The sequence below is a fragment of the Esox lucius genome, chromosome 16 (assembly GCF_011004845.1).
Source record: "Esox lucius isolate fEsoLuc1 chromosome 16, fEsoLuc1.pri, whole genome shotgun sequence".
NCBI classification, from domain to species: domain Eukaryota; kingdom Metazoa; phylum Chordata; class Actinopteri; order Esociformes; family Esocidae; genus Esox; species Esox lucius.
Genome location: NC_047584.1, coordinates 29,882,962 through 29,896,593, shown reverse-complemented (window position 1 = coordinate 29,896,593; position 13,632 = coordinate 29,882,962). Strand labels below are relative to the sequence as shown.

The 13,632-nt window shown below is 47.6% G+C and overlaps 1 protein-coding gene across 1 annotated transcript in view; it reads right to left on the bottom strand.

Annotated features, from left to right (window-relative positions):
* The window catches only part of LOC105023500 (CUB and sushi domain-containing protein 3), a 254,024-nt gene that overhangs the window by 45,903 nt on the left and 194,489 nt on the right, over positions 1-13,632 (bottom strand). Inside the window, exons 51-57 of the mRNA XM_034286761.1 lie at positions 9,330-9,515; positions 7,701-7,895; positions 7,000-7,173; positions 4,539-4,712; positions 2,944-3,117; positions 1,600-1,785; positions 359-532 (exon numbers count right to left, since the gene is read on the bottom strand). Coding sequence (XP_034142652.1) covers positions 359-532; positions 1,600-1,785; positions 2,944-3,117; positions 4,539-4,712; positions 7,000-7,173; positions 7,701-7,895; positions 9,330-9,515 — 1,263 coding nt within the window. The remainder of the gene's footprint in view (positions 1-358; positions 533-1,599; positions 1,786-2,943; positions 3,118-4,538; positions 4,713-6,999; positions 7,174-7,700; positions 7,896-9,329; positions 9,516-13,632) is intronic.

Below are 13,632 nucleotides of genomic sequence, written 5' to 3'. Positions count from 1 at the left end.
GAATTCAACCGAGTAAACACTCTCATAGGTAGTGAAGACGTTTTAGGAAAGATTTGAGATTGAAGTTGAACGGTCAGAAACATTTAGCAGCAGTGGACTGGATCAACAGTGGTGGGATTTGGAGAGAAGGCAGGAGCCAGGCAAACATCAAACTAAATATCCCTGGTGGTGGTGGAAATAAATGAAAACTTGGAAAACAAGCAAACGATTAGATTGGAGGGGAAACAGGAAGTACTTGTTGCTGCCGGGTACACTACTACTTGGGAAATAAAGAACATACTACACCAAAGGATGAAAAAAGAAAACATCTGACTTTACGGTGACATACAGCAGCATGGCTGTCTCCGACCACTCTCACCTGAACAGTGAGGGATGGGTCCGCTCCAGTGTCCGTTCAGTTGACAGGTGAGGGTGGCTGCTCCGATGAGCCGCCTGTCTCCAGAGCAGGAGTACTGGACCGTGGAGCCAAAGGAGAACTTGTCACCGGTCACGGTGCTGTAGGGCGCACCGCCAGGGTTCCCACAATCCTCCTCTTCAAGACGCAAACACACAACACCATTCACCGAAAAAAACCGTCTGTCAGCAGTTTATGGGTCATTAACATTTGGCAAATCTCGAATGGCGCCCTGTTTCTGCGTGCGCTGCACTCCGTCAGAGTGGACCTCATAGCCCCAGGCAGAAAGCAGTGCACTACAGGTGTCGTTTGGGATGCAGTCATCATTAGCAGTGTAGGTCAATACGCCCATTAGGCTGAGTCAGCCATTATCAGGTCATGACTCATTAGCATGGATACATTGGTCACACGCAATAGTACCTTTACAATTTCAACTTCACAAAAGGTTATAGAAGCCAGACTCGGATAAACAACAGGCAGATACCGTCTCGGTTTAAAAATGGGAACTTGAGTTCTGTCTAGGTGATTTCCCAAATGTGTAAGTCAACTGTCGTATTTTAACAGTGATTCCAAACCTAATAAAACCTAATTTGTCAAGTACATTTAATACCTGCGGAAAAGTAGTTTCCATTACATGGCATGTCCTGCCATTGGCAGGACATGACAGGACATTTAAGAATCCAAAATGGTGCCCTTTTCCTGGTGTAACGAACATCAGTAATTACTAGTCAGATAAATGCTTACACACTGACAAAACAATATATACTGTACCTTCTACAACCTCAAGCATATACATTCCTTGTTACCAAAGTAGCCAGGTAGCATAGCAATGGAAAAAGTGCCTAAAGTTGCCTGTTTATAGTAACACCTGAACCCAGCGGTGTCCTGTCCACACTACAATTGAACAATTCACATTTTATTAAGCGCTCTTTATTCTCACGTACTAGAGAGGAGGCCCTTTCATGTGCTCAAGGATTCACCGTTCACTGAACGACAGAACAGCGAACACAATTTTGAAACAGCCAATTAACCTTGACGAAGGCATGACGGTGGAATTACGTTCATTGCAAATATAAATATTACAGTTAAGTGACAAAAAGACATGGTCTTTTTCATACCAACCAAGCAGCGCTAAAGAGGTGTACAGGGGAGAAGAATAAGCAGAATGAACACGACGATGACTTTGTTAATGAGAGTCTACTCACCAAGACACTCAGGTAGCGGTTTGTCCCATTCTCCAGCGGGCTGACAGGTGAGCACCGACGAGCCGAACAGGTAGTAACCGGGGTTACAGTCGTAGAACACCACACTGCCGAAGGTAAAGTTCCCGTGCTCTATTTTACTCTCCCTGATTGAGTTGGCGGGGATGCCCGGGTCGGTGCAGTTCATCACTGGAGGAATTAAAACAGCATTATTGTTGTCATATGGCAATGGTATAAGACATCATAAAGGCTCCGAGAAGCTTACAGCAACTTACTGTAATACACCATTATTATTGTCGTAGAGCATTATTGTAGTTTATTATAAAGGAGCATACATGCGTAGGTTACACCGATTCATTATATATATATATATATATATGTCTTTTTACGTTATGTTTTATTTTACCAGGTTAGTTGTAATTTACAGCAACGACCCGGGAGTGGCCAGGGTCCGCCGCCTTGCTCAGGGACAGACCATTCACCTTGCCAGTTCGGCAAACCAATGTAACGGCCTTCGGGTTACTGGTCAAATGCTGTAACCATCAGGCCACTTGGATGCCATGCGTGTTACCGTCTTATTCCCACCAGCCCAGTTCAATAAGTGTGTGCGTGCTCTTTAAACTCTTATGTTCATTGTCATGGCAACTCAGAACGAGAACAACAACCAGATCTGGTATCGGGCTCCAATTCCGCCAATTAACTCGCCAACATGTTTTCTCCATCAACTTTGGTGATAACATGAATCGAACTATTTCCTGTTAGAAGCTCCTACTGGATTGTGTTTTCCATTTGGCTGAGCTGTTCATTACAAGGGGGGGGTTATCTGTCTGGCGCAGTCCGTGTTCAACTGCAAGTTAATAATAGAGATGCTGAATTGACACGATCGCAGCCCGATCCTGTTTATTCCAAGAAGAGCCGTCATCACTTGATGTGCCCGTGCTATATTCCCAACGTAAAATATTAACAATGCGTAAGATGTATCTGGTGGAAAATGTCACATTATTTATTTTTCCACAAATATACCGTTGCCTAGGTGAGAGGCCTTGGAAGTCTGTGACCGCTGTTATGCTAAGCAGTGCGCACGTGCGCGTGTGCACGCATTTTACTATGCTTGTGGGGACAAATACTCCCCTTGAGAATAGCAAAACAAGGTATAAAAGGACCATGACGAACAAGACTCATGGGAGTTACACCACTGGAGTAAAAGTTCAGTTTGGTTTTGGGTTGGGGTTTAGGTCCAGCTCAACGTTGGGTCTAGGCTTACGAGTTAGGAAATATAGGATTTGGAGCAGGAATAACTTTGTGTGTCCTCATCAGGTTCTTAAGGTGTGTGAGCCCAGCGCTCACCTCTGCACATGGGAGGCTGGTGACTCCATTGGCGGTCAGCCTGGCATTGTGCCCTGCTGGGACCTTCCAGTATGTAGCCTTTGTTGCAGAAGAAGCTGACCACATCGTTATAGTTGAACCCGTCCCCTGTGGTTCTGCCGTAAATAGGACTGCCCGGGTGACCACATGTGACGGCTGTAGACAGAAATATAATTATCAGAACCAGACAGCGCTGTTACAGTTCAATCGGTCTCTTCTGAGGTCTCCTGGCGGCCACACACATTGACGTATATTACAGTTCTGTCAGTGGTCTGTCAGTGGTCTGTCAGTGGTCTGTCAGTGGTCTGTCAGTGGTCTGTCAGTGGTCTGTCAGTGGTCTGTCAGTGTACCAGTGAGGGCTCCAGTCCCATCGCCATTGTCTAGCCCTTCCGCTTCCTCGTGCGCAGCTCCGCGAGCGGGACAGGAGCCCAACGGGAGTGATGGATACACAGCGCATCACACGGCGTCATTATTAGCCACATAAAGGGAGGTAAACTCTAAGTGTGTCACGGAGATGAACACGACAGATAGGAACGCGGGTAATTGTCATGGCGGAGGGTGAAGGAGGAATCTCAGTAAGTCAATAAACATAGGAGAGATTTGTTGACGGAGCAGATGGAGCTATAGTAAGCACTTACTCAGCTATAAACAAACACGACTAACCACAGAGTAGATTCAGATTGTCCCCTGCGGGCATCCGTACTTGTGTATGCCGTTGAGTTACCACGAGCAAACACGCTTTCGCGTCTCCCTATTTCAGATGGGGAGACATGTAATGTGAACCCTTGTCTCAATGTGAACCCTTGTCTCAATGTGAACCCTTGTCTCAATGTGAACCCTTGTCTCAATGTGAACCCTTGTCTCAATGTGAACCCTTGTCTCAATGTGAACCCTTGTCTCAATGTGAACCCTTGTCTCAATGTGAACCCTTGTCTCAATGTGAACCCTTGTCTCAATGTGAACCCTTGTCTCAATGTGAACCCTTGTCTCAATGTGAACCCTTGTCTCAATGTGAACCCTTGTCTCAATGTGAACCCTTGTCTCAATGTGAACCCTTGTCTCAATGTGAACCCTTGTCTCAATGTGAACCCTTGTCTCAATGTGAACCCTTGTCTCAATGTGAACCCTTGTCTCAATGTGAACCCTTGTCTCAATGTGAACCCTTGTCTCAATTTGGATGCAAGCTTGTCAGTTTGCACAGGGGAGGCTTTTCATTTTCAATGCCACAAACCTAAGACATCAAATAGCAACATCGGATTAAGGACCATTTGTAAAAATAATAATAATAATATATGCATAGACAGCTCCGGAAAAAATTAAGAGACCACTGCACCTTTTTCTTTTCTTTCCAAAAAAGTCGAAAAGCAAAGTTTTTGAGTGAGGAACAGAACAGAAGTCTTTCACTCCGCCAGCATCTAGGTCTTTCACTCCGCCAGTTTGCTAACTGCGAGGCGACGCTCGCAGTTAGCAAACTTTCACCTTCAGAAGCTCTTTGGAAACCGGGCCCAGAAACCAGCGAGGGAGACGTGACAACACCTCCAGGAGCAGGTGTGTGGAGGCGGAGGGGGAACACTCACAGACACAGCGCGGCAGCTGTCCGGACCACAGGTGGTCCTGCTGGCAGATGCGTACGGAGGATCCGATGAGCCTGAATCCCAGGTTACACTGATACACCACCGTGTCCCGGTAGCCGAAGTTCTCCCCAATCACCTGGCCGTTCACGATCTGCTCCGGGATGCCACAGTGCCCAGCTGGAGGGAAGGGGAGGCGGCCGAACGACAAGTCAAGCCATCGGTCGGTCAGCTACACATCCGTCATTTATTCATTTCTTACAGCATTGGTGCAATGCAAAGATGAAACCACACTTGTTCTCTCCGACCTATTGTACACTGCCAGGAATTGGGTGTTACAGTCTGTCGGCTGAAGCTGTGTAGCGTTAGCCATCCGAGAAAGCAGAGGAGGCACCATACATCTTCTCCACATCCCTGAAATACACTCTGATGCCCTCATGAATGCGGTATAATCTTATTAGCTCTGGCAACAATGCATCTGCCTTAGAAACTCACTGGGTATTCCCAGCTCTTTAAACTGAGGAAATAAAGACTGAATGGATGTAACTTGGATGTCTCTCTTCATATCGTTTCACTGTCACATTACGAATGCACCGCAGAGATATATGAACATGCTTCCATGGGGTAGTGGTTCTTAACGAAAATGCAGCTCAGATATTCTGGTAGCTTTGTTATCCATCTTAGCTATGCATCCTGATATCAATGCTCAGCTATATACTAGACTCATAGAAAAAGAACTTCGGTTTTCTCATTGGAAGAACCTGTTAAAGAGCTACACTGGGTTCGAGGAGGAACACGTAGCAGATTTTGAATAGGACACTTCCCAGAAAGGAAAGCTATGCATTTACAAAGAGTCAAAACCGTAACTTCAATTTCTGACTTCAACAGCTAGGGCTGATTCAGAGGATAGACTCAAATACTGGTTAAGAGTTCAGAGCCTGACTCAAAACCCCATTTAGAATTCAGTGTCTGATCTTAGCACCGCTTATCTATCAACAGAGACAAACATACAAAATAGAAAAACAGAGCAGTAGCCTGGTACATGTGGTAGATGTAGCCTGGTACTGGTAGATGTAGCCTGGTACTGGTAGACGTAGCCTGGTACTGGTAGACGTAGCCTGGTACTGGTACATGTGGTAGATGTGTTTGTGCTAAATATGTCAAAGGGTTGCAGGTAATGGCATATGGAACAAAGAAACTCTAGAGTGGGAGTCCCTACCCAGACATTGAGTCTACAGTGGGAGACCCTACCCAGACACTGAGTCTAGAGTGGGAGTCCCTACCCAGACATTGAGTCTACAGTGGGAGACCCTACCCAGACACTGAGTCTACAGTGGGAGACCCTACCCAGACACTGAGTCTACAGTGGGAGACCCTACCCAGACACTGAGTCTACAGTGGGAGGCCCTACCCAGGCAGTGAGTCTACAGTGGGAGACCCTACCCAGCCAGTGAGTCTACAGTGGGAGACCCTACCCAGCCAGTGAGTCTACAGTGGGAGACCCTACCCAGCCAGTGAGTCTACAGTGGGAGGCCCTACCCAGGCAGTGAGTCTACAGTGGGAGACCTTACCCAGACACTGAGTCTACAGTGGGAGGCCCTACCCAGCCAGTGAGTCTACAGTGGGAGACCCTACCCAGCCAGTGAGTCTACAGTGGGAGGCCCTACCCAGACACTGAGTCTACAGTGGGAGGCCCTACCCAGCCAGTGAGTCTAGAGTGGGAGTCCCTACCCAGACATTGAGTCTACAGTGGGAGGCCCTACCCAGACACTGAGTCTAGAGTGGGAGTCCCTACCCAGCCAGTGAGTCTACAGTGGGAGTCCCTACCCAGCCAGTGAGTCTACAGTGGGAGGCCCTACCCAGACACTGAGTCTACAGTGGGAGACCCTACCCAGACATTGAGTCTACAGTGGGAGGCCCTACCCAGACACTGAGTCTACAGTGGGAGGCCCTACCCAGACACTGAGTCTACAGTGGGAGACCCTACCCAGACATTGAGTCTACAGTGGGAGACCCTACCCAGGCAGTGAGTCTACAGTGGGAGGCCCTACCCAGACACTGAGTCTACAGTGGGAGACCCTACCCAGACATTGAGTCTACAGTGGGAGACCCTACCCAGGCAGTGAGTCTACAGTGGGAGGCCCTACCCAGACACTGAGTCTACAGTGGGAGGCCCTACCCAGGCAGTGAGTCTACAGTGGGAGGCCCTACCCAGACACTGAGTCTACAGTGGGAGGCCCTACCCAGGCAGTGAGTCTACAGTGGGAGGCCCTACCCAGGCAGTGAGTCTACAGTGGGAGGCCCTACCCAGGCAGTGAGTCTACAGTGGGAGGCCCTACCCAGGCAGTGAGTCTACAGTGGGAGGCCCTACCCAGGCAGTGAGTCTACAGTGGGAGGCCCTACCCAGGCAGTGAGTCTACAGTGGGAGGCCCTACCCAGGCAGTGAGTCTACAGTGGGAGGCCCTACCCAGGCAGTGAGTCTCTGTGCCGCTCCACAGTCCGGACAGCATGCACTCCCTCACGGTCGATCCCACCAGGACGTATCCAGGGTTACAGCTGAAGATTGCTGAGCCTCCAAAGGTAGTTTGAGTTCCAATCTTTTTCCCATTAGGAGGAGTGGCCAGCTCTCCACAAGAAATGACTGCAATAAGAGAGAGAGAGAGAGAAACTAATTTGAAAGCCAAGAGAGGAAAGATGAACACACAGGAGAGGAGAGCGGATGGATGAGAAAGAAAGGGACGGAGAGACATGGATGTACAGAGAAAGAGATAGACAAGAAAGTAGAGAGACAATCTGACAGACAGGCTGACACTGTCGAAAGAATGAGTGATACAGACCAGGAGGAGCAGAGGTAAAGAGAGGGAGAGAGGTAAAGAAAGAGTGCGATAGAGAGAAAGACAGAGTACTGCGAGCAGAGTAGAGGGTTGGCTAACTTCAAGTCAATGGGATCGACAGTAATTCACACCGTCCCCCTTGACTCATTCACGGAATCCTGTTGGTTCTACATGACCAGCTTTCACCAGTCTCAGGTATTTTGCCTTTACATTTGACTTGCTTTACAGCCACTCAAATCCAGAGTGACTTACAGTTAGTTAGGGAGACCTCAAGATGGGAGCAGTTGGTTAAAGTGAATTGCCACCATCACAACAAAATAAAAACGTCACCCACTTTTGCATCTAGGTCTTTCACTCCGCCAGCTCCACGCCCCGTTGGCCAGACACTGGATGTGGGCGGGGCCTAGACGGTAGTAACCTGGGTTACAGCTGAAAATGATCTTGGTCCCGAACTCGTATGTTGACCCGTTGACTATCCTCCATTTCCCGTGGTCCAGGGAGAAGGATCCCAGACTGGGACACACCACAACTGGGACACAACGAGACCAAGACAGCGACACATCAAAGGGCCGGGTCAAAGTTTATCCGACACTCTCAGGTAAAAGTGATTTCATTTCAAGCTGAATCCACATTCTAAAGCATGTTTTGTGAAGATCCGTCTATATGCCTTTATCTCGAACGAACAGAAAAGATAAGCGCAGAAAAAATATTTTTTTGCGGGGGAGGGGGGAGGGGGGGGTTCTACAAATAAATCCATTAATCTGTGTAGCGAGGGGAGATGAGTATGTTAACTATCTAATTTGAAAGGGAGAACCCAGACAGGACCCACCACTCCATTGGGATGACTCAAACACCAGAAGAAACCAGAGGAAATATGTGTCACACTTCTATTGTTTAATGTTTAATGCCGACATATTAAATCCCAATGGGAAACACACGACGACAGAACAACCACAGCTAGGAGAGATAAAAAGTGAATTACAGATAAGAACAGATGAGTGCAACATTTTCTGTTTCATTTGATATTCTGTATCTTCTGTTTTTGAGACAGGACACGAAGGCAGACACACAGGACAGGAAGGCAGACAGACAGGACAAGAAGGCAGACAGACAGGACAGGACAGGACAGGAAGGCAGACAGACAGGACAGGAAGGAAGGAAGGAAGGAAGGAAGGCAGACAGGACAGGAAGGAAGGAAGGAAGGCAGACAGGACAGGAAGGAAGGAAGGAAGGCAGAAAGGACAGGTAGGCAGAGAGACAGGTAGGAAGGCAGACAGACAGGGCAGGAAGGCAGACAGGACAGTAAGGCAGACAGGCAGGACAGGAAGGCAGACAGGCAGGACAGGAAGGAAGGAAGGAAGGCAGACAGGACAGTAAGGCAGACAGGCAGGACAGGAAGGCAGACAGGCAGGACAGGAAGGAAGGAAGAAAGGTAGGCAGACAGGACAGTAAGGCAGACAGGCAGGACAGGAAGGCAGACAGACAGGACAGGAAGGAAGGAAGGCAGACAGGACAGGAAGGAAGGAAGGAAGGCAGACAGGACAGGAAGGCAGACAGGCAGGACATGAAGGCAGACAGACAGGACAGGAAGGAAGGCAGGAAGGCAGACAGGACAGGAAGGAAGCAAGGTAGGAAGGCAGACAGACAGAACAGGAAGAAAGGAAGGCAGACTGGACAGGAAGGGAAGTCTGACAGACAGGAAGGCAGACAGACAGGACAGGAAAGCAGACAGACAGGACAGGATAGAAAGGCTGAAAGACAGGACAGGGAGGACAGAAAGGCAGAGAAACAGACAGGACAGGAAGGCAGGCAGACAGACAGGAGGGGCGGTGTGTTTAGTGCACAGTGCAGAGACAACTGCTTGGTACTGTGTCATCTCCAAGCCACTCAGCAGGGGCTTCATGCTATGGTTGGTGTGTGTGTGTGTGTGTGTGTGCGCGCGCATCTCCACTCCTCTCTCTACCTGTGCAGCGGGGGATTTTGTTGTGGTTGCTCCACGTGCCATCCGGCTGGCAGACGGTGTGGGTGAGCTCCTTGGAGGAGAGCCGGAAGCCCCTGCTGCAGAAGTAGGTGACGCGCGTGCCCACAGAGTAATCAACCGTCTGAACACCTCCGTTCGACGGGGCAGTGGGCACTCCACATGACACGGCTGGCGACGGGGCAGAGGGAAAAAACACACAGTCACAGACACACACAGTCACAGACACACACAGTCACAGACACACACAGACGGCGGGTGAAAGCTACAGGCGCTGAGTGGCCAGAATAGGAAGGTGATTAGATATGCTTGAGCAAAACGTTTATTACCCCTGCCAAGATGGAGGAACATAAACAGCTGTCTCTTTACTGTGAACAAATTGGAAGTTACAGACACACACACAGGCAATCACCCACGCAGGAGACACACACACACACACACCACAGACAGTGGGAAGTCTAACCATGAACTGACTGATGTGACCTCACCCCTGCAGACACAGGATATAGGATCGGACCTGGGAAATGGAGAACTTTTGGCATTACATTTGTGGCCAACCAGGCTCTGTCGCAATTCCATCAAACTGTATTCATGGAGCGTTCCACAACCTGCAACCACCACTCTAAAAAACACATTAGGAAAGCCTCAAAAAGAACATTCAATCCAGACTGGAAACAACGTGTACATGGAAGCACAACGGAAGCAAATATATTGTATGTTTACAATATCACTGCATTGTAATAGTCTGATAAGCAGGCACAGGCCAAGTTAGAGATGTGCTCTTACAGGGCTTAAAAACAGCACATATCTCTCGTTGCCCGACAGCCAGAGGCTGGTTGTTATAAGACTGGAGCAGGAAGAGGGGGGGGGGGGGGGGGGGGGGGGAGAGGGCAAGAGGGAAGACTTCGCGTCCACCAACTGCAGTCTGAGACACGGGGTGAAACAAGGTGTTTGGTGAGCGGAGCAAAAGAGCAACATCTGATGTGGGGAGATTATCAGGACCAATTAGGGCTGGTATGTAAGTGGGAGCCAAAGCTGGACTAGTGCCTGGCTTTGGACGCTAACACAAGTAGCTCATAATCAGCCTGACATTCACCAGGCCAGTGATGAGATAGAGAACAGTGGACTGATGTGCGGAACATTCTGCCAGTGACGACTGCAGGGAGGGAATAGTCCAATTAGGAACAACATGTGTGAGTCGTAGCCCGGCCCCTGGGACCCACGCACAAACAGCCTGGCATCAGCCATCTACGACTAATGATGGGACACTACAAAAGGCTTGATCTGCCAAATATTTATTAAATGAAGTGGAATTAAACACTAAAAAACTGCATTGACACGTGCATGATGGTCTTGGTCCCGCATTCTGCACCAGCCTAGGATGGTGCTACTTGGGGTTTTAGGATCCCTCCTCCAGAGGTCAACAGGCAACACATGATACAAAAATGTATATAGAAGTAGAGTCAAAAGATACTAGTACCAATTTAAGATAAGAGGCTGTAAAGAAAAACAAATAGTAAAACCTGCCGTTTCATTTCCGACTAGAATTTGATTCAACCTTGAATAAAAGGGTTTCCTTTTTTCCTTTTCCACCAAGTCACAACACAGAGACACCGGCAGCAGAGAAGCCCAGAAGCACGGCCAATATCTCAGCAGACGTCTCTGAGCAGGTCACTATATTTCTTGATATATTATGCGGCCACAAACCACCACTGTGTCTCTGGTGATGCTGCATTAGGTCCTTGACAAGTTTGTAAAAACAAAAAGGGTTCCTTTTGGAACAGTGGGCCTTTTTGCCGTATACAGCCCCTGGCAGGTCTCTGATGATTTCTTGCTATTGGACACGCTCACGAAATAAACTGGGTCCTCCTAAACCTTTAATCTATTATTCAGAACCATAACCAGCCTGTTTACCATTGGTGTGTTTACTACTGTATAGTCTGTTCTCAGTATTCTGGAGAGGCTTCCGGAAACATCTGGAAATATGATATTCGATCTTTCTGGTCCAAAAATAGCTTCTAAATCAAATGCAGCCAGTACAAAACCTCTGCAGTAGCCTGGGAACTAATGAACTGGGTTCCAATGTGTCAGATCAACCCAGAAACACTACAAAGGTTTAAAACAACCCAGCTGTGAAAACGTACAGCTCTGTTCCAGAACTTACTGCATTGGAAGCTTCTGTTATACTGTATATCTGAACATACTGTGTCGTAAGGTTTTATTATACATCTGAACATTCGGTCTCATGAAGTTATATGCTCTTTCAGAACACAGAATGGGTCAGGAAAGAATCCCCCAGTGGTCGCGTTTGCATACAAGACTCCCCTGAATGTGTTCACAGTTTTACAACGCCAGCTTCGAACGCAAACACTGACCTCGTCTTGGTCAAAAATAAAAGAAAACTTTCTCAACAACAAACTCTCCATTTACAGGTGACCTGGATCAGGCACCGACACGTGTGTGGGAAACGGCCTCACACGGCCATCTTTTCAATGTGACCGGCAAACACAGAACGTCCAGGCACAGCCGTAGGTTCAGAGTACATGTGTGGACAACTGACTGGCTGGAGGGGGGGGGGGGCTATGAGGTCCACGCTGTGATATTTGAATAATTATTGTAGGGTGATACGCCATTGCTTCAGATTTCCAATTAAGTTACATGGTAATCCAGAATATAAGTTAGATGATATGAGCAGTCATCCAGCCATCCATGTCCTCGAGATCTCTCATCCAGGCACTTCTTTCTGAAAAAACTACATAGGTAATTACAAGATAATTACTGCTTCTAGAGTGAAATGGTAATTAATCAAATAGAGGGTACATAAAAAGCTAATTAATAAGAACTTATAGTGTCATTTCCCACTGCTTTAACACTGTGGCGTACATTTATTGATATATAAAATATATCATTGATGTACCTCGTTTGTTTCAGACAAGTATACCCGAGAAGCTGCTGGCAGACTTAGGGCGTGTCCCAAACTGCACCCTAGAGGACCCCAAGAGTCCCTGGTCTAAAGTAGTGCACTGTATAAAGAATAGGGTGGCATTAGGGACTCATTCTTAATTAAATGAAAACTTGTTGTTAATTACCACTCATTAATAAATCTTTCATGATGACATTTTTTCCCCCCGATTTCAGTAGCGATTATGGTCATGTAAATGATCTAGTGACGTCAGGAAGACGGGACACGTGTAACCCTTTTGAAACATGCCAGTTATAACACAACGTTGGAGTTCAGATGGTTCCATAGACTGCATTTGGTTGTGAATAACTCGAGCGTCTGTCACTACAGTGAAATGAGGTACCAGGGCATCGTTTGCTCTTGCCACGTTCCACTTTGTCCACATGGCCCCGTTTACGGGGTATTTCATTTCGGATATCTCCATCAGAATACAGCTGTTACCATTGCATTCAGCTAGATGTGAAAAAAAGTCCAAGGCCTTTTCTCATACTTTACCTCAACTTGTCATGTTGCCCTCCTACAGACCAGAGCAAAACCAAAGTTGAATCTTTGTTGAAACACATTCCCTACACAATCCCTTCCTTCAGACCAGAGCCCAGTTGTGCTGTAATTAGGATGTGACTTGAAAACACGCCCAACTGACTTAACATAGGCTTATAGGATGTGACACATTCTTGGTCCTGGGCACATTCACACGGATCTATCCTTCAGTCGCCGTTCTACATGAGCCGAGACGTCTTTGGGATGGGCTGTTAAACGGATGACCTGAGTCTCCGTGGTCACTACATATCCCATGACACCAACTCCCAGGGGCAGCAGGTGTGGAAGCAGGGTCCAGGGGTCCTTTGGTTTTCGAGGTGGGAGTTCCAAATTAGGGACGGGGAAAAAAGGGAGTCTCCTAGCTACACTGCACATCCGGCCCTGATATTATAAAGGCCAACTAAATCACCCCCAGCTTTTAATCGGACGATTCCTCCTCACTCCCCCCTGGACCATTTAGTTTAAGTACGGCAGGTACTAAATGTATGCAATCAATAATGTATGTAAGTCGCTCTGGATAAGACCATCAGCTAAATGACTAAAAATGCTAAATGTAAATTTAAGTAATTTTATCACATATTCCTTTTAATAGCCCGGGACTATTAGTTAGTAAGAATGACAGTGAATGGAACTCTGCTGTGCTTCAGAACAGAACAGAACAGAATGATACCTTCTAGAATGTCTGGCTGCCACTGTAACAAAGAACCCAATTAGGTGAATGGAACACAACCCAATCATTAAGGGACCCAGGCGAGGGCACCCTATTTCCTATATAAATGCAACAGT